This window comes from Coregonus clupeaformis, chromosome 16 (assembly GCF_020615455.1).
Source record: "Coregonus clupeaformis isolate EN_2021a chromosome 16, ASM2061545v1, whole genome shotgun sequence".
Taxonomy (NCBI): domain Eukaryota; kingdom Metazoa; phylum Chordata; class Actinopteri; order Salmoniformes; family Salmonidae; genus Coregonus; species Coregonus clupeaformis.
The window spans coordinates 13,726,734-13,749,123 of NC_059207.1; the positions used below are offsets into that span (position 1 = coordinate 13,726,734).

General features: G+C 43.0%; 1 protein-coding gene across 2 annotated transcripts in view; it reads left to right on the forward strand.

Annotated features, from left to right (window-relative positions):
• Nucleotides 1-22,390, forward strand: part of LOC121584452 (DNA repair protein XRCC4) — an 82,936-nt gene that overhangs the window by 40,031 nt on the left and 20,515 nt on the right. For both annotated transcript variants that reach the window (XM_041900336.1, XM_041900335.1), the window contains exons 5-7: nt 742-906; nt 1,720-1,838; nt 5,445-5,589. In XM_041900336.1, the coding sequence (XP_041756270.1) occupies nt 742-906; nt 1,720-1,838; nt 5,445-5,581 (421 nt within the window). In that variant the 3' untranslated portion in view covers nt 5,582-5,589. The remainder of the gene's footprint in view (nt 1-741; nt 907-1,719; nt 1,839-5,444; nt 5,590-22,390) is intronic.

The following is a 22,390-nucleotide window of genomic DNA, read 5'->3' on the forward strand; positions in this document are numbered from 1 at the left end:
TACATGGATTTATTAGACTTTGTAAAATGTAGATGTTCCAAAGGTCTGCATCAGTGGCTTGTAGGCTATGTGTAGAAGCTAGGAGATGCTAAATGTGTTTATGTTAATGACGGTACATTTCTGTGAGACCAATAGTTATTTGCTTGACAATCACCGGCTGACAACATTTTGTGACCGCCACAGCCCTATCCCTGGGTCTGGAAATGATTGATCTCCCCCTCTAGGATGGAGAAGTTGTCTTGATTAAAGTATGGGGATTCTAGTGGGGGGATATAGGTACAGTAGCACACAAGGACATTTTTCTATTTTGAGATTATTTCCTCTTTCATTTCTAGCCAAATGTAAAAGGTTACTGTTTTGATTAATTTAATGGAGTTAGTGAAGTCTGATCTATACCAAATAAGCATACCCCTGAGTCCCTTCCCTGTTTCACACCTGGTCATTTGGTGGATGGGACTACCAGCTCTCTGTAACCTAGAGGGCAACCAGTGGGTCCATCTCTTCTATACCATGCTTCTTGCAGGATGACAATGTCTGTATTTCTGATTTCTTTGGTGAAGTCTTGGTTCCTGCTCTTTAGGCCTCTCTCTCTCTCTCTCTCTCTCTGTCTCTCTGTCTCTCTCTCTCTCTCTCTCTCTCTCTCTCTCTCTCTTTACTTATGACATTTTGGCATTAATAGTGTGCATACACACACACACACACACACACCACTAATGTGATGATACCACCTGTGATCCCCAGTCTGGAGCAGCATGTCCAGGACATAGAGACGATGGAGGGAGACCTGTTCTCTCGTTTCATCATGGTGCTCAACGAGAAGAAGGCCAAGATCAGGGCCCTGCAGGACACCATCAGACACTTCCAACAGCAGCTGGACCAGGGTGTGGAAGAGCAGGAGAACCACCGGTTGGACAACAATTGCATATTCCAACACACCGTCGGGTTCTGTGTTTTGTCTTTATGTCCCCTGGCCCCCCTGTCTCTTTACCAGCTTGTCAGTCTCTGACATAGGCCGCCGCATGATGATTGTCCTACAAAAAGAAACAGACAATCGGTGTGTCTTTTGACGGACTAACTTGTCTGAAAGTAATTGACTTGAGTTGTACTTTTGACGGACAAAAACAGACAATGATGTACGTCATATATGATTTCATCATGCGTTTGAGTGTGGCTGTAGCCATAGTCAGCCCAAGGTGGAAAGACAGCCACCCTACTGTTGAAGTTAGTTAGAGGCCCAAGTGACACATTTATTGAGCAGGCCAGCCCAGAGCTGTGTATGGGACTGTGTGTTTGTCTCTCTCTCTCTCTCTCTCTCTGTGTGTGTGTGTAACTGAGCAGACAGTGGCTAATATTTTTTATATCTCCCTTCAGTCCAGTAAGTCCAGTCCACATTACAACGAAAGCTCTACATGGGATACTGTCGGAATAGTTTACCCCATTTAGCTGCTCGAGCTTTGCTCTCTTGCTGTCCCTCATGGTCTTGGATTGAATTTTACTCAATTTAGTTTGACTTTTCCTTTCTTGTGTAAACAGGAAAATCTGTTGAGATTTTAAATGAAATTTGAATTGATTGCTAATGTCAGAAAAAGATAAACAGATGTCAAAAAAATATCTCATTATTGAGAGAGATGTCAATGATGGCCCCAAATAAAGTGTGATGCCTCAGTGAGAAATCCCTCCCTCTCTTTGTCCCTTCTCCCTCACTCTGTCTCTCTGTAGGGTAACTGGGGTAACTGTCAAATCCAAGGCTGGTGACAGTATTAAAAAGGACCAGAAGGAGGAGGACGACCTGCCTCAGAGCTTCCACCCGTCTCAGGCACCCACCGTGCTCATCAGAGGTGTGTGTGTTTGTTTGTGTTTGTGTGTGTTTGTATTATGATATTCAATTTTTTTCCATCAATACAGCAGCCAAATACTGAAACTCATTGTAATTTGGACACAATGACAAGGCTTGACTAATGAATTTGCTTAAAACACACAGTTTATGTTGATTCTGTGGCTCTCTGTTATTACATTAGCGTTTTGTCATAGGTGTTCTTCCATTGGTTCCCTCTCAGATGCTTTCCAGATGCAGCATGGCACATACCCATTCCCAAATAAATGCACTTGTTTTTTATTTGAAAGGGTTTAATAGGTGTAAAAAATATGGTGAAATCTCACCTAGCCTATCAGAAGGCAAGGAGATGCTTTTGCCATATTCAATGCACCTATCCTATCCTTTCAGATCTCCACAAGGGTATATGGGATTGGGTCTAGGAGTCCATTTGGAATTAGGAGTATGACTATAAAAGGGCATTGTGTGTCAATCAATCAAGCACCCATTGGTCTGTGGAAGTGTCATTTTGCCTTAGCCAATGCCCACAGAGAGGTGCCAAGAAGCATCCTTAACCACAGGGTTCACCTATAGCTTTCTAGATCACTGTCCAGTTCTGGAACACTGACACAGCAGTTTCTCCCTGTGGTAGAATCTGATTCATGTGTGCTCTATTAAGTTACAGTAGTGTGACCAGCAGTCTATTGGTCCACTCCAGCACCACGAGCTCAAGCAACATTTTGGGTGGGATGTTTAAATGGGTTTCATTTTTTGCCCATTCCCTTTACTGCTCATGATGCCATAGGTTGTGATATGAATCACCATGACGACATATAGGTCAGGCTTTCCCAGTCCATGTCTGCGAGCTCCCAAGTTTATACATGTTCATTTTTACTGCGCCATAAACTCCACATAGCAACAGAACTGATGCTAGAACAGAGGTTTAGAGTGAAACTCCATCGCCTGGGGTATTGGAGGTCTGGAAAGCTCTCACCAGTGAGTCATGAACCCACCGTGTGAAGTCCTCTCTGCTTCCAAGGGGTTCAGCACGCCCGCCTGCGAGGTGGTCCCCCTCTGCGTCAGTGAGAGCCAGTGTGATGTCACACAGGGTGTGAGTCCTAGCCCTAGCCACTCTACTCTACGGGAGGAACCAGGGCCTCCTTTCTCAACGCCTCCTTCTGTCTGGTCCAAACCCAGCAGAGGGAGGAACCAGGGCCTCCTTTCTCAACGCCTCCTTGTGTCTGGTCCAAACCCAGCAGAGGGAGGAACCAGGGCCTCCTTTCTCAACGCCTCCTTGTGTCTGGTCCAAACCCAGCAGAGGGAGGAACCAGGGCCTCCTTTCTCAACGCCTCCTTGTGTCTGGTCCAAACCCAGCAGAGGGAGGGAGCAGGCGGTTTTGAAACGCAACACAGTCATGGTTCTCTCATCTGTACTGTAGAATCGGGCTTAGTTGTGGTGGCTCTGTCCAATGGGTCGGTCTATTCTGCCTATTCTGCACTGTTCAATATTCTCAAACTGACTATATATTCTCAGACGGGCTCATGCAGTGTGTGTTTATAACCGCGTTTTCATGCGAGTAAAGTCATACAGGTAATTTGTTCATTCAGCATGGTGGGATCTTTTTGTGTCGGTAAAGTGTATTATGCGAGAAATGGCGGTGGAAATGCCTTTATGCGCAAATACTGATATAATATCCATCCCACTACAACTCGGGAAACCATGCAGTTTATTAGGCTACAGATGAAATAAAGCTATGAGTTTGATGGTTCTTTCCAATACATAACGAGGGTCTTATTTTGGTGACATGATGATTGATGCTTGACTGCAGTTTGAAAAATTCTAATATTCTCGCTCTTATCCATAATAATCTCATCATGTAGAATAGCCTACCCACACAGCCTACCCGCACTGTATCTGGGAGCTGTTGGCTAGAGCGCACGTGCCAAGACCAGAGTAGGCACATTTGCTATTTAACGCAACAGCTTTTGGGACAAAACATACCAAACAATCTGTAAAGTTGAAAATGCGATGGAAACATATTGAACTTTAGATTTTTATTCGGCACATAAAAAATTAAGTGAAAAATTATATTTTGTGTGCACTACGTCATCACGCATTGATTTTTCTCAGCGACAAGTCCGTTTGGTGGAAACACCATTGGAAGGAAACTGTCTATTTTCTTTTTGCCATTTTAGAATATTCGCATGAAAATCAGTCGCCATGGAAACCTAGTTTATGTGTGCGTGCCAGCTTCTTCTGTGTTTTTGTGTTTGTCTGTGAACAGGACCAGACCAGAGTAAGCCTATGTGACTGTTTTGACATACTTGACCCTAGTTAACCCATGTCCCTCTGTGAGTGTCCGGGTTTGTGTTTTCTTCTTGATTATGGCCTGATAAGAGAGAGTAGGATGACAGACAGAAGTGTTAGGGAAAAATGAAATCTAGCCTGTAATCTTCCTGTCGTTTTTCTGTGCTCTGTAATCGTCTACATGTGACTCCCTGACACACTCTTACAGGAAGTACATTTAGTACCCAAAGACCTATGGAGATGAAACGAAGGAGAGAGTGTCAGGGCTGAGTGAGAGAAGGGTAAGGAGGGTTAGTTGTGTGAGATTGTCTGAAAGGCATTGGAAGGTAGAGAGAGAAGTGGGGATGATGAGGGGTCGTCCTTTAGACTATGACAGAACTCTAAACCTACGGCTTCCCCAGATTACCCCCTGTGTATTCTATAATGTATGTAGGCTACATTAAATTGGGCACTACAGCATCACCCCTGCTCTGCTAAGGCAAAAGACTGGTTTCTTCTGTCCAGAGAGATAGATGAGAGGGAAAGGGATTAAAGGTGGAAACAGTGTTGTTACAACCTGGGGAGGTTTTCAGCATCTCAGTTCATCAACTGTGGCCAGTCACTCTCCTTGAGATCAGCTGACTTAAATAATTTCTGACCATCACTCATCACGACACTGGCAGTTCCCTGTCTCAGCATGAAACCGTAAAAAAAGGGTTCGAGGGCTAGGGCTAGGTGTGTGTCTGTGTGTTTTTCTTCAATGTGTTGGTTTATGGTTTATCAGTGTATGCGTGGGCTTGTGTGGAATGTGAGCTCTTTAGTCCAGATCTGAGTCAGTGGATGGCTGTAGAGGTCACCAGGGGTCAAGAGGTTATCTGAGGTCATCCTCCCAAAAATGTCCTCCAATTACTCTACAAAGGAGACAGTAGGACAAGCATGTGAATTGGGATTAGGACCTGGGTTGGAGTAAAGAGTTAGGGTTAGGATAATAGGACCTAAGACACAGTCATCTGATACATGTGAATTCAACCTCAAGGGGCAGTTGCATACGTAGGTGTAATCTGGTTCCGTACAATCACCTTTTTATAGACCTTTCATAGACCTTTTCATAACCTTGGTGTGTTTTCTGCCATTATGAATGAATGAGCTCATGACAGAATGTAGCCTTGAATGGCCCTTCTACCAAATGACCTCTTAATGCCCCCCTTAATCACTTTACAGCCAAACTGACTTCAAGTAAATACATCACCTCTGACTACTGACACCACCAACAGCTTTGAGAGGGTGTCTTGCATGTAATTTGTATGTGTGTGTGTTTATGTGTGTGTGTGTGTTTGTCACCCAGACGTTTCAAGCCAGACGAGCTCTATGGAGGTAACTGTGAGTGACAGCAAAGATGTGTTGCCCAGCTGCAAGCATGGGCTCTGTTATCCCCAGAGCCCAGAGTCAAAGGTCAAGAAGCCCTCTCCAGACCAGAAGTAAACTCACAGGTTAGTGCAGCAGCCAATGAAGCCCTAGTATGGTAGTTGTCAAGATCAGAATGATCATATTCATTACCTTTGACCTCCCTACCACCATTATTATTGTCAAAATGTCATATGTCAACATTAAATTGAATTAATATTATTATGATTTTGGCATCATTGACATCATACATTTATCAATATGTATGATACTTAGGTAAGTGAGTGCCCAGTGTTATTTAGCAGTTGAATACCAGGTATCCATGACAAAAAGTTATAGTATAAAATCAGGTCTATACAATCACCCCTGAACACTCATACAAATATCATGCATATAAAGCCTGAATGAATATCTATTTGAGGCATTAAATGATAGCCTACGTCAAAACTAGCAGCTTGGTCATCTCAATAATTTTACTGAACCTTGTAGTAAAAAAATGTGATTTTCCTGTGTTTTATATTTCCACACTATGAGGTTAGAATAATACTGTGAATTGTGAAAATGATGATAATGCCCTTTTTAGTATAAGAGTTGTTTGAAATTTCAGACTGTTGTGGTGGGATGGAGTTTTGGCCTGCCTGGTGACATCAGCCGTCGGTAAATGAGTTAATTAACCAATAAGAAAGAGTTCCAAACCTCTCTGCCAATAACAGCTAGTTTTCAGTTTTCCCCTCCCTACTCAGACCACTCCCAGACAGTCCTAGCAATATTCTTGCTTGAGAAATTGCTCTTTTTGCTAAGAAGCCATTTTTGTTTATTTTTGACCATTTTAATTGACAACAATCACAGTAAGGTACTTAATTGTTACCCTGAAATGATTTGATATTGAGATAAAAACGGCTGTATTGGAACTTTAACCTTTCTTCAGACCCCTTCACCTGTCCTCTTGCCCCCTATCTTACTTATTGCACCTTTGTGACCCCTTGTGGTGTTCAAAACTATTTTCAGCCTTCACATTTTCCTACAACGTTCACTAATACAATTTACGGTATGCAAACATCCATAAATAGTGCAAATTAACCATTAAACTGATTTGATGCCTACATCAAACAAAGAGTACCTTTTTGTGTGTCAATCAGGCTTTAAAGTTATTTCGGCATGAACTTGATATTGCTATTTATGTAATTAATAATAATAATAATAATAATAATAATAATACATTATCACTGAAGGGTCTTTCAAGGTTGAGATAAAAAAAAAAAAAAGACATACAATAGAAAATTTGATTTAGGCCCTAATCCTAAAACGTTTCATGGTTGTTTGTGTAACCTGGTCCATATGTGCCTAAAGCTAAGCTATGCATCTTTCAAATACTAAACATGTTAGGTTTATACAAACATTAAAAAACATTCTCTCAGAGCAGGAGAAGTCTTTCTAGGTCTGCTTCTGTGCATTCATTCACTGGTTTTCAATACTGACTCCTATAGTGGGTCATTCTGGCATCTGAACCGATCCAGACCCCTTGTGTTGTAATCCTTCTACACTCTACACTTACCTACATTCACCCATACTGAGTCATTTCTACAGAATACGCTTGATCTTGTTAATCTTTTCACATCCTCTAAAATTGTTAGGAGCATCCAGTGGGCGGCGAGGCCACTCCTCCACATACACAAAGAGGCATTGGGAGAACAATTTCACCAGTAGAACTAATGGCACATAATATCAACAGTAATTAATTAATTCAAATTGAACGAAATCCAAATGCCCCCAAAAAGTGTATTCAGACTCCAGAGTGCTATATACTCCCCAATTTGGGGTTAAAACGATCTGGAAATGAAGTAATTTGGGGTTTTCTGAGTGGACAGTTTCATGCAAAGAAAATGAGTGGTCTGTTGGTTTGTTGGTGGGTGGATACTTGCAAATCATTGCTCTCTGTCAAAGTGCACTGTCGTAATGGGCTTGGACATGGTCCTTGGCTAATGGCAGAGGGCCAATCACACTTTCTGAATGTAAATGTGATTTTATGATTTGGTGTTTGCATTTTGTTACATTTGAGCCTGTTCGAGTTTAAACTTAGTATTGGTTCTTCCTCTGTAGACGAGTCTGTGATAATTACTCAACTCTAAAGCTTTTAGTGTATTTTTTGTTTGTTTTTCTTCTAAGCTTGCTGCCTCCAATTCTCAAATGAATTTGCATCACATCACTTCCTCTCGCCTTGTTTTTGAGAACTCCATCACTTCTTCCTCAAGGTGTCAGCAAATAAACAGCCACCCAAAAGACTGCAGCTGAACACAATGACGCAGCATGTACAACAAGGCGTTAACAGCTGCAGCTCATTATCTCCAGTATAAACATGCAGTTCTCTCATTTGCACCCTGGCCAGTTCAAACGGCCGTAGTTAATTTGTTGTTACCCTCTTTTTCTCAAACAAATATCACGGTTGCCCGGAGTGGAATACTCAGTGTAATTTAGCCCTGGCCCATGCACTGCAATGGAAAAGAAAACCGATCTGCGATAGTGAGCAGTGCTCGTGGACATGTCTCTCTTTCTCTCTTTCTTCCTTTCCATCCATTGCTCCCTCTTTCTTTCAAACACTGCCCCTTTCTCTATCTCCTCCTCCCCCCACCCTCTCTGTATGGATGGACTTCAGCCAGAGCTCCCAACCAGCCTGATTAGAACCTTCCTTAGTGCTGTGGATGACTCCCTGTAGACCATGACACCTCTCCAGCCAGGAGACCGGTCACTGTTGACAAGTGAACCCTCACACCAAAACCCACAACAACGACAACTATGCAGCTGTCTTATGGAGTTGCGTCACCATTTGATCACATTATTTTTCATTCATATTGAGTGACATGTCATCTGGTCACATTTGTAACTGTTAGATCTTTGTTGCTTGTAGAAAATGTACACAACATTTTCAGTAGAATTTTATCTGGCACTGGTCTCTTGACAAGTTGCATCTTGTCCTCCTGTAATTTGTACATCTTGATCCAATCAAAAAGGTTACAAGGTTGACTTGACTTGCCTGGCTACCCAGACTCCTTGCTCCGGCCAAACGCTACGAAATGTCCACGGACGTGAGTTTCTTCACCGCAATGAGTCTGAGTACCTCCCCGACCCTTCACCAAATGCAAACACATTCGTGGCCGTCTGATTGGTCCAGAAACCGATGGGTTGGGCCATAGCCAGAACACATATGGGTAAAGCGTCAGTTTGAAAATCCGTCATTGGCTTTGATACTCTGATTGGTTAGAGACGATCCAATCGCTAGTGACATTGTTTTGTACACAAAAACGACTTCAATGATGTCAGGCTCTGACTAAAGTATGTGGTGAATGACAGAGCAGCGGAAAAATGTAGTGCGAGTCGTCAGGCTATGATTTGACAGCTCTTTGGTCTTGGCCATAGTGGAGTTTGGAGTGTGACTGTTTGAGGTTGTGGACAGGTGTCTTTTATACTGATAACAAGTTCAAACAGGTGCCATTAATACAGGTGACGCAGTGGAGGACAGAGGAGCCTCTTAAAGAAGAAGTTACAGGTCTGTGAGAGCCAGAAATCTTGCTTGTTTGTAGGTGACCAAATACTTATTTTCCACCATAATTTGCAAATAAATTCATTAAAAATCCTACAATGTGATTTTTCTGGATTTTTTCATTTTGTCTGTCATAGTTGACGTGTACCTATGATGAAAATTACAGGCCTCTCTCATCTTTTTAAGTGGGAGAACTTGCACAATTGGTGGCTGACTAAATACTTTTTTCCCCCACTGTATATACTGTATTCTATAATATCGTAATAATGTTTACATATCTTCCATTACCCATCTCATGTGTATATACTGTATTCTATACTATCTATTGCATCTTAGCCTGTGCCGCTCTGACAATGACATTGCTCATCCATATATCCATTCCTTTACTTAGATTTGTGTGTATTAGATATTTGTTGTGGAACTGTTAGATATTTCTTGCTAAATATTACTGCACTGTCGGAACTAGCACAAGCATTTTGCACAAGCAGTTTGCAACACTCGCAATAACATCTGCTAACCATGTGTATGTGACCAATACATTTGATTTTATTTTATTTTATTTAAATGCCTCCGGTGGTATTCTCCACGCAGTGCTGCGGCAAAAACACACTACAGACATTTGTGATTTTGTGACAACAGTGACTTACCCTTCTCCAGTGCTTCACGGGAAATGGCGTTGGGAGTTAATCACTTGGAAGACGCTGTCGCAATTCGAAGCCAAAGATATGGAAGCAATTTCTCAAGAGCTTGACTTCACCCCAGAGCTGGAGCTGCCAACTTCCAGGGCTGAGTTTTGAGTCAGACCATGCAGAGGCACACCACGGGGGAATGTCAGAGACGTGGAGACCACTCCCTTCACAAGGTGTCTAGTCTAGTCTGATAACACTAAGACCTGCCACCACAGTTCTAAAAAATAAAAATAAAAGTGTTTTATTGTCACATACACTGGATATGTGCAGTGAAATGTGTGTTACAGGGTGGCAGGCGCCTCTGGAGCAAACTAGGGTTGTGTGTTCCCAGTGGTAAGGCTGATTAGGTAGCATCAATCAGGCTTGGGGAAAGGTCTGAATTTGTTGCTTGTGTGGTTTCTTAATTCCCTTTTGATGAATTGTTACAATACTAATTGCAGATTGATATGGCACCATTATGTCGTGATAACCTCAACTTGCACATATTTAGCGTGGAATGGTAGCGTAAAGGTTCAGAGTTTTACTATGACTTGACTTCGGCTGCTGTCGTAATCTATTGTATCATGGTCTGTTTTAACAGAATTGCTATTTTTATAAAGGCATTATGAGCACCTATACCTGAACTGTTGTTAAAGGCCCAGTGCAGTCAAAAACATGATTTTCCTGTGTTTTATATATATTTCCACACTATGAGGTTGGAATAATACTGTGAAATTGTGAGAATTATGATAATGCCCATTTAGTGTAAAAGCTGTTTGAAAAGACCGCCTGAAATTTCAGCCTCTTTGGGTGGGATGTAGTTTTGGCCTGCCTGGTGAAATCACCAGGCAGTAAATTAGGTAATAGACCAATAAGAAAGAGAGTTCCAAACCTCTTTGTCAATAATGACTCGTTTTCAGTTTCCCCCAGACCACTCCCAGACAGTCCTACATAAATTATTGCTTGAGAAATTGCTCTTTGCTGAGAAGCTATTTTTGTTTATTTTTGACCATTTTTATTGAAAACAACCACAGTAAGGTACTTAATTGATACCCAGAAATGATCAGATATTGAGATAAGAACTGCTGTATTGCACCTGAAAGAGAAGCTGCTAATCTCTCACTCTTTAAAAGAATGACCCATAAAGGATCCACAGTAAACCTGACACACACGAGACAGAGAGAAACCATGAATGAATAGTACATAAACTAGACATGTTTACTGGGAGTCCTGAGACTTGGCCGTTAAAATAGAACAGCATAATTTTCGGACAAATGTGGCCCAGATTGTGGTTATTTCCATAGACAATTGTTTTGCTTATTTTAATGGCTGAGGGTGTGTAGGAACGTGCACAGTTTTGATTTGGAAATATTGATACATCCCAAAAGAACTAGTGATATATTGTTCCAGCAGCATGTGGTTTGTCTTTTAGTGACCTGCCCTACTGAATGTCATAGTTTTTATTTATCTTGTCCACTGACAAGTTCTTGACGAGACTGCCATGATGTGGTAAACCTTTTAACTGATGGTAGTGTGGAGCATCCAATCCCCCTCTATTTCTCTCCATGGTGCCTCTGTGGCCTGGTCTACCCCGGAGGCGTCTAGCAGAGGACTGGGTCAGCATGCCCAAGATGGAGTCTGTCTGAGTGCTCCACTCCTCCCAGAGGCAGGTCAGGGGTCAGCGCAAGGTTTTTTACACAAGTGGTAATGAAGCTCTGTGTCAGTCTGAACTTGTATCCCTCGCCCCCCTGCAGACTAGGATGATGATGCCCCCTAGGCACTGATCAAATCAAATCAAATGTTATTTGTCACATGTGCCGAATACAACAGGTGTAGACCTTACTGTGAAATGCTTACTTACAAGCCCTTAACCAACAATGCAGTTTTAAGAAAATAGTTACTAAATAAACTAAAGTAAAAAATTAGAAAAAAGTAACACAATAAAATAACAATAACGAGGCTACCGGTACCGAGTCAATGTGCGGGGGTACAGGTTAGTCAAGGTAAAAGGGGTAAAGTGACTATGTATAGATAATAAACAGCAAATACAGTGGGGAGAACAAGTATTTGATACACTGCCGATTTTGCAGGTTTTCCTACTTACAAAGCATGTAGAGGTCTGTAATAGGTACACTTCAACCGTGAGAGACGGAATCTAAAATCCAGAAAAATCATTTTAACAAAAAAGTAATTAATTTGCATTTTATTGCATGACATAAGTATTTGATCACCTACCAACCAGTAAGAATTCCGGCTCTCACAGACCTGTTAGTTTTTCTTTACGAAGCCCTCCTGTTCTCCACTCATTACCTGTATTAACTGCACATGTTTGAACTTGTTACCTGTATAAATGACACCTGTCCACACACTCAATCAAACAGACTCCAACCTCTCCACAATGGCCAAGACCAGAGAGCTGTGTAAGGACATCAGGGATAAAATTGTAGACCTGCACAAGGCTGGGATGGGCTACAGGACAATAGGCAAGCAGCTTGGTGAGAAGGCAACAACTGTTGGCGCAATTATTAGAAAATGGAAGAAGTTCAAGATGACGGTCAATCACCCTCGGTCTGGGGCTCCATGCAAGATCTCACCTCGTGGGGCATCAATGATCATGAGGAAGGTGAGGGATCAGCCCAGAACTACACGGCAGGACCTGGTCAATGACCTGAAGAGAGCTGGGACCACAGTCTCAAAGAAAACCATTAGTAACACACTACGCCGTCATGGATTAAAAGATGGCAAAGATGGCAAAATAAGAAAAAGAGGCTTGCCTGGGCCATGAAGCACCGCCAGTGGACTACTGAAGACTGGAAGAAGGTCTTATGGTCCGATGAATTAAATCTTCGGTTCATCACGCAGGGTTTTTGTATGCCGTCGAGTAGGCGAAAGGATGGTTCCTCAGTGTGTAACACCAACTGTCAAACATGGAGGAGGAAGCGTGGTGTCGGCGACTTGCACAGAGTGAGTGGCACCCCATCGAGCTGGTTTGGGATGAACTGGGCAGAAGGGTGAAAGCAAAGCAACTTACAAGTGCAACACATTTGTGGGAACTTCCGCAACATTGCTGGGAAGAACTTTCCGAACAATATTTGAATTCCATTGTAAAAAGAGTGATACGACTGTGTTCGGCTGTTATGTCTGCAAAAGGTGGCTAACTTGATGAGTCAAAAATATAGATTATGTTTTGTTAAACAAACGATTCCATGACTTATTTTTTGTCTCTAATTGTTTATTTCAATTGTAAAGTCCATGGAGAATAAGAGCACCTCCTCCCAGCTGCCCACTGCACTGAGGCTAGGAAACACTGTCACCACCGATAAATCTACGATAATCGAGAATTTCAACAAGCATTTTGTTACGGCTGGCCATGCTTTCCACCTGGCTACCCCTACCCCAGCCACCAGCTCTGCACCCTCCACTACTCTTGGTGGGTTTGACTTAGAATATGTGGACAACTACAAATACCTAGGTGTCTGGTTAGACTGTAAACTCTCCATTCAGACTCACATAAAGCATCTCCAATCCAAAGTTAAATCTAGAATCGGCTTCCTATTTCGCAACAAGCCTCCTTCACTCATGCTGCCAAACATGCCCTCGTAAAACTGACTATCCTACCGATCCTTGACTTTGGCGATGTCATTTACAAAATAGCCTCCAACACTCTACTCAGCAAATTGGATGTAGTGTATCACAGTGCCATCCGTTTTGTCACCAAAGCCCCATATACTACCCACCATTGTGACCTGTACGCTCTCGTTGGCTGGCCCTCACTACATATTCGTCGCCAAACCCACTGGCTCCAGGTCATCTATAAATCACTGCTAGGCAAATCCCCGCCTTATCTTAGCTCATTGGTCACCATTGCAACACCCACCCGTAGTATGCTCTCCAGCAGGTATATCTCACTGGTCATCCCCAAAGCCAACACCTCCTTTGGCTGCCATTCCTTCCAGTTCTCCGCTGCCAATGACTGGAACGAACTGCAAAAATCTCTGAAGCTGGAGACTCTTATCTCCCTCACTAACTTTAAGCATCAGAGCAGCTTACCGATCACTGCACCTGTACACAGCCCATCTGTAATTAGCCCACCCAACTACCTCATCCCCATATTGCACCCCAGTATCTCTATTTGCACATCATCTATCATTCCAGTGTTAATACTATGGGCGTGTCTGAGGAACCAGTCTGACCTCTGACCCCTGTGTGTTATGACCTGATGATGCTGTTAATGACAGAACATTTACATTTTAGTCATTTAGCAGACGCTCTTATCCAGAGCGACATACAGTTAGTGAGTGCATACATTTTCATACTTTTTTTCATACTGGCCCCCCATGGGGATCGAACCCACAACCCTGGCGTTGCAAACGCCATGCTCTACCAACTGAGCTAAAGAGGGCCAGTAGGTGGCCATGCTGCTGCTAATCCCTCCACGAACACTAATCCACACTGGAATGTCCCACTCTGCCTCCCTCATAGAGTAGCTACTACTGTACATTATGTATATAGAGAACTTGAACTTGATTTCCTCAATCTGCAGAGACTCTAAACTTCCATGGAATACCATATTATGGCTTACATGTGTCAAAGCCAGAGTATCCCTGGCAGCTGAAAAGGTTAAGACTGGTAGTGAGAGAGCGTTGATTGCTATGCCAGCCTCAAATTAAGCTTCCAATGACCTGCTTATCATCTTAATTCACTTAAGTGTGCACCTGCACCCTTCTCTCAGTCCTGGTGAATGACAGTACTCTTCCTGCTCTGCTCCTTGTCCTGCCATGTTGGAGGAGTGAGACAGAGTGCTCCTTGTCTGGGGGATAGGTGTGTGGTGTTCGGACTGCTCACTGTGCTGATACTGTAATGTCTGAGACGGCTCCTGCAGTCAACAAGCAATATTTAGATAATGTTGTGTTCCCTGTACAACTTCTGCTCAGTGTCTTTAATGCGAGACCCAAACTAGTAGTAAATACAAGATTTCTAGACATTTCTACCAATAAGTCGGAGTTGGGGGTCTTACAATATTCTGACACTGAAACAATTGTACTGAATAAACTGGTTCCTTTTACTTTATTATTGGAATGATCTTGCTTGAAAAAAATATATATATATTTTTTTGTCTTTGTTGGGAAATGTTTTGAAAAGTCTTGGCACATACAAAGGTTCAGTTTGCTCCCAGAATGTGGCATCATGGGTTATGTTTGGCTCTGAATCTGATTTGAATCAATGGGACTTGAAAAGCTATTTTTTATAGAGCCTGTCCCGATTTGATGCTGCATGCAAGGGTGCAACCATAGAATTACGAATTAGAACACTAGAGCGGGCATTAACCTTCTTATGATGTTCCAAAGGTCAGCCTTGTTGGTCAGGGAGTTGGTCAACCATGGTTTGCCAGTGCTGTGAAAATATATTGTGTAAAACAATGAATTTGAAGAATGTATCTGCACTGTATGTGTGTTAGCTAGCTAGCTAGCCAGTTTTCGAGGAATGATTCTATAAATCTGTACAGGATAATCAATGGAAGGTGTATTCCATGATGCACTAGCGGAGTGGAACTAATCGTCCACGGAGTTGCGTATTTTTCCAGAGAACGCGTAGAGCCCCGAGTTGATTATACCTTTTATACCATGGCTATAATTTAACACATTAGCCACTAGAAATGTGTTCATTTGAAGGTAGAAATGTGTTCAATATCCACTGAAGTAGCTAGCAAGTTTACTACATAACTACAGTAGTTGCCTTGGTAACCAAACAGACTAAACTAAACCATTAGTCCTAGCTTGCTATTATGAACATCTACAGTGGCTTGCGAAATAATTCACCCCCCTTGGCATTTTTCCTATTTTGTTGCCTTACAACCTGGAATTAAAATTGATTTTTGGAGGGTTTGTATCATTTGATTTACACGACATGCCTACCACTTTGAAGATGCAAAATATATTTTTTTGTGAAACAAACAAGAAATAAGACAAAAAAACAGAACTTGAGCGTGCGTAACTATTCGTTTTAATTCAGAAAGTATTCACACCCCTTGACGTTTCCAAATTTTGTTGCGTTACAAAATGGGATAAAATTGATATAATTGTCATTTTTTTCAACGATCTATACAAAATACTCTGTAATGTCAAAGTGGAAGAAAAATTATAGCATTTGTAAAAATAAAAAAACCACTAATAAATCTTGATTATGTAAGTATTCAACCCTCTGAGTCAATACATGTTAGAATCACCTTTGGCAGCGATTACAGCTGTGAGTCTTTCTAAGTCTCTCTAAGAGCTTTCCACACCTGAATTGTGCAACATTTGCCCATTATTATTTTCAAAACTCTACAAGCTCTGTCAAATTGGTTGTTGATCATTGCTAGACAATTTTCAGGTATTTTCAAGCAGATTTAATTCAAAACTGTATCTCGGCGACTCAGGAACATTAATGTGTTGTATTTGATTAGTCCCTAACATAACACTTTGTACTCAATGTCAGAATTGCTTTGCCACATTTTTTCCAGTATTACTTTATTGCCCTGTTGCAAACAGGATGCATGTTTTGGAATATTTGTATTATGTACAGGCTTCCTTCTTTTCACTCTGTCAATTAGGTTAGTATTATGGAGTAACTACAATGTTGTTGATTCATCCTCAGTTTTCTCCTATCACAGCCATTAAACTCTAACTGTTTTAAAGTCACCATTGGCCTCATGGTGAAATCGCTGAGCGGTTTCCTTCCTCTTTGGCAACTGAGTTAGGAAGGACGCCTGTATCTTTGTAGTGACTGGATGTATTGAGACACCATCCAAAGTGTAATTAATAACTAAATAAGCACAGCTTAAGTAAAAGCAGGAAATGCATCACCTATGCCTCTACTGCCATTCATTCCAGTTAGACTGGTTTTGGATTTCTCCCTGACCAAGATGGCTGCCATTTTGTCCCATTCTGGAACTTTGAGGGATTATGACATAGCCCCTCGAGTCATTTAATAGTATCTCTATTGATGGAAGTGCTTTGAATGTGTGATTTGAAAAGTAGATCAGAACACAAGTGCATTTGGGGATCAGTGATTTAACATTTTGTCTGTCGCGGGTAGAAGCATACCTTTACCTCTAATTATGTCCTGTTTAACCTGAAGCAGGCATTATGGGGTTACCTTCCTTGCTGGTAATCAGGAACTACTTATTTATGGCATGTTGCAGGTCAAATGTATGGGCCAACATCATTGAATGGACTAACATGAAAAGAGTCATTGGTTAACTAGCCGGTCAGCTACTAGTTTCATTTACATTAGTTAGTGTACTTGTATTCATTTTGCAGATCTTTTCCAGTGTCAGTTGTTGGCTATGTGTTCCTATCCCTCCTATATTCGACCTCATCTGACCCTTAATCACCCAGCATGCATTGTGAGTGTCTGAGTGTGCATGTACAGTATAACCAGATGAGCCCAGTGTTTCCCAGACTAATTTATGTGTGTGTGTGTTCTAAGACGGTTAGCTTCTTCTCCTGTATTATCAGGATTCTATGTTCACTTGGCTACGTATTGAATGGGACCCTAATTGTGCTAATAAAAACCTTGCAGAACTATATATGTGCTCTGTGATTCTCACACACCAACTGACTGAACATTTTCAATGAGACTGAGACAAAAGCACGGCAAGATCTTTATTGTCCCTATCATACATTCACACCTCAGGCTGTTACAATGGGTGGTCCAAGTCTGTTAGTATTGGGCTTTGTTCAAATAAAATGCTTAGAAAATCCTAAATTGATTTGATTAAAAGTAATTGTCTTAGTTGTTCTCATCAGCAATCTGGGATATTATGTTGTTATCATGCCTCTTGGTCAGACTAGGCAATCGTCAAGCTTCCCACCCGTCATGCCTTCTCCCATGTAATTGCAACCTGGCTAGACTGCTGACTGTAAAGCGTTTCACTCACTTAGCTCTTTTCATTCAACTGTGGTCGATCTACAGCAAGAATCAATGTTTTCATTGTGAGTTGCAATTTGAAACCAATGAATTAACGCACAGTCGGCTGAAATCTAGCCGACGTGACGTTTCTCATACCGTGTTCGGTTGCAGAAACTGGAGCTTTTCCCCACAAATATGTGATTCCGAATCCCCTATGAAGAAGTATGCACTGATTAACTTATTTACAGCAAGGGGGTAGGGAATTCAATGGATCCCACACTTCTGCAATCTATTTACTGTAATTGACCCAAGTCTATGACTCAGCAAACAGTCTGTTTCTTGTTATCAAACTCACTTTTTCTCAGAGGGAAATGTCAAAGGTTGGGTAGGTTGTAGGTGGATGAAATTAGTAATTCACTCAATCTCATTTCATTGCTGGGAATTACTAGGATTCACTGGCAGAGGTGTATTTGCAAATTGTGTGGGACTGTGTGCAGGTATGCAGGTTTGGTGGTTAGTCTTCCCATTGGGATTACTGTTCTGTGCCCGGTTTCCCGATAACGATGGAACTTATGTGTTTTATCAATGCATTATTCCTATAATGGCCGAACAACTCACATGCGTTTCCAAAAACACTACGTAGGAAGATCTTCCACTAAGTGCTTAGTTGGAGCATGTGTCAATACTGATAGGATGGAAAGAAAGAAAGGCAGTGCTGCTTTTGGATCAGCTTTCTCCATTCAAATCTTACCTTAACATTAGTATTATTCTACAATACTTGTCACGATCGTCTAAGGAGGAGGACCAAGGCGCAGCGTTGAAGGTGAACATATTTAATTAGAGAATGATCAAAACAACAGACGATAACGTGATGTCTACGGTTTAACACAAACCAAATAAGAACAAGAAACCACAATGAATGAGTGCCAAACGGCTACCTAAGTATGACTCCCAATCAGAGACAACGAGCTACAGCCGTCTCTGATTGGGAGCCACCCTGGCCAACATAGAAAAGCTAAACTAGACCTACAACACAAAACATAGAAACTAACACCCTGGCTCAACATACGAGAGTCCCCCGAGCCAGGGTGTGACAGTACCCCCCCCCTAAAGGCGCGGACTCCGACCGCGCCAACCAAACACAACAGGGGAGGGACCGGGTGGGCACTCCGCCTAGGCGGCGGATCCGGCTCCGGGCATGATCCCCACTCGCTCTCTAACCCCCCAAAGTACCCCTGGTCTGGTCTGGCCCTGCTGACCGGAGCTGGACTGCACACTGGTGGAGCGGATTGCTCTAGCTCCGGCGTGAAGCAGCTGATCCGTGCCGAACCAGGCACCAGTGGAACAGGCACGGGCTGTGCCGGACTGACGACGCACACCACTGGCCTGGTGTGGGGAGCAGGGACGGCCCGAGCCGGGCTGACGAAACGCACCCCTGACTTGGTGCGGGGGGCAGGAACGGGCCGAGCCGGGCTGACGAAACGCACCACTGACTTGGTGCGGGGAGCAGGAACGGGCCGAGCTGGGCTGACGAAACGCACCACTGACTTGGTGCGGGGAGCAGGAATGGGCCGGACCGGGCTGACGACGCGCACCACTGACTTGGTGCGGGGAGCAGGAACGGGCCGCGCCGGGCTGACGAAACGCACCACTGACTTGGTGCGGGGAGCAGGGGCGGGCCGGACCGGGCTGACGAAGCGCACCACTGACTTGGTGCGGGGAGCAGGAACGAGCCGTGCCGGGCTGACGAAGCGCACCACTGACTTGGTGCGAAGTGGCAGAACAGGCCGGACCGTACTGGGAACACACACCACTGGCCCTACGTGGGGATCAGGAACAGGCCGGACCGGACTGGCAACACACGCCAGTACCTCTCGCCGTGCCTCTACATCCTCCCTCCCCCTGGTGACCAGTGACTCCCGTAACCTGGCGGCCTCCTGCTGCCCCGTCGTCCACGGCGTTAGCCCCCCCCTAAAAAATGTATGGGCTTCACTCCTACCCGTGGCCAAGGCCTCCATGTCCCTCGCCAGCCGTTCGCCCTTCTGCCACAATGTCAAGCCCCTCTCCTCCTCATCCGGCTTGACCCAGTCGAGGAGGCGAAGGAGATCTGTTAGAGATCTCCCTGGCGATGGCTCCTGGACACGCTGCTTGGTCACATCTTGGTGGTTTCTTCTGTCACGATCATCTAAGGAGGAGGACCAAGGCGCAGCGTTGAAGGTGAACATATTTAATTAGAGAATTATCAAAACAACAGACGATAACGTGATGTCTACGGTTTAACACAAACCAAATAAGAACAAGAAACCACAATGAATGAGTGCCAAACGGCTACCTAAGTATGACTCCCAATCAGAGACAACGAGCTACAGCCGTCTCTGATTGGGAGCCACCCTGGCCAACATAGAAAAGCAAAACTAGACCCACAACCTACAACACAAAACATAGAAACTAACACCCTGGCTCAACATACGAGAGTCCCCCGAGCCAGGGCGTGACAATACTGATGATGGATCAGCTCTTAGAGAAATATTATCACCTTTGAGGCACATTGCGACTTATTCTAATGCTTATCCTATAAATCAAATCAAAGTTTATTGGTCACATACACAGTTTAGCAGGTGTTAGAGCGGGTGCAGCGAAATGCTTATCTTACTAGCTCCTAACAATGCAGTAAAATGTAAAATAATTCAAATGTAAGGGGAAAAAACTATACATAAATGTATGTATTCTAGGAACATTTACACAAGATCAACTAAGAATGATATGTACAGCAGTAGATATATTACAATAAGCTATGTCAAGAATCCAGTCTATAAATAAATATGCGGTGTGTATGAACAAAACTGAAATGGTAGAAATATTATGATGAGCTACGTCAGGGATACAATATTTAAATACACAGTGTGAAACGGAAGTGACCAGTGGTTCAGTGTCTCTATAAAAGGCTAATGCACTAAATCACAGATTTGGCACATCATTGTGCACGTTGTTACACATCATGAAATATACTGAACAAAAATATAAACGCAACATGCAATGATTTTACTGAGTTACAGTTCATATAAGGAAATCAGTCAACTGAAATAAATAAATTAGGCCCTAATCTATGGATTTCACATGACTGGGCAGGGGCGCAGCCATGGGTGGGCCTGGGAGGGCATAGGCAGCCAATCAGAATGAGTTTTTCCACACAAAGGGGATTTATTACAAACAGAAATACTCCTCAGTTTCATCAACAGACGATCCCGCAGGTGTAGAAGCCAGATGTGGAGGTCCTGGGCTGGCGTGGTTACACGTGGTCTGCGGTTGTGAGACGGGTTGGACGTACTGCCAAATTCTCTAAAACAACATTGGAGGCGGCTTATGATAGATAAATTAACATTAAATTATCTGGCAACAGCTCTGGTGGACGTTCCTGTTGTTAGCATGCCAATTGCATTCTGCCTCTCAACTTGAGACATCTGTGGCATTGTGTTGTGTGACAAAACTGCACATTTTAGAGTAGTCTTTTATTGTCCCCAACAATGTGCACCTGTGTAATGATCATGCTGTTTAATCATCTTATTGATATGCCACACCTGTCAGGTGGATGGATTATCTTGGCAAAGGTAAAATGCTCACTAACAGGGTTTTAAACAAATGTGTGCACAATATTGGAGAGAAATAAGCTTTCTGTGCGTATGGAAAATTTCTGGGATCTTTTATTTCACCTCATGGAACATGGGACCAACTCTTTACATGTTGCATTTATATTTTTGTTCAGTATATGTTGCGGAAGAAATTAGACAGCAGCATACAATTAGCTAAATAGATTGATTTGAAATAAATAAATAATAAAAAAAAATGTTTAGTCATTTAGCAGACGCTCTTATCCAGAGCGACTTACAGTTAGTGAATACAATTTTTTTTATACTGGCCCCCCGTGGGAAACAAACCCACAACCCTGGCGTTGCAAACGCCATGCTCTATCAACTGAGCTACATCCCTGCCGGCCATTCCCTCACCTACCCTGGACGACGCTGGGCCAATTGTGCGCCGCCCATGAGTCTCCCGGTCGCGGCCGGCTGCGACAGAGCCTGGATTCGAACCAGGATCTCTAGTGGCACAGTTAGCACTGCGATGCAGTGCCTTAGACCACTGCGCCACTCAATATGTAGCCTATACTGTATTAATATTTTAATGAAGTCATCTGGTTTTAATTTTTTTATCCTTTGCTTGTTTGTAGCAATTGCAAAAACATTGGCAACTTTGTATTTGTAGTCAACTACTTCTGAAGTTATCGGCGACAATGGAGACATCTTGATTCTATGTTTAGCGGAGTTCTTCTGTGTATAAAGTGGCGCGGAAGGGCTAAAAAGCATCTAACTATGCACTTAGCTGTTCGAGTGGTCTGAGAGAGCAACTTTTAGTAATAATGGTTTTGGGAAAGAGCTCTGAGATTTAACAATGCTCCTACCAAGGTTCTAACGATTAACTTAGCCTTAAGATGCTTTCGGTAAACCGGGCCCAGGAACTGTTCCGACATGTATTGTATTTAGCAATCATAGGATTTCATGATCTCTTTAGGGGATGGAGTAATTCTGAAGAAAATTAAGCTTCCTTGGTAAATTCCTTTGTATGTTTCATGTTCTATAGCTGTGTGACTCAGGACATGTTAATCTGACTCACAGACCAATGAAGGATCCAGCATGTGTCTGAACATGAAGTCCACTAACCTAAAGCAGCTGTCTGATGAAGGCCCTCTTATCTCCCTCCCCTTTTACAACTCTCCCTGGTGGGATACAACCC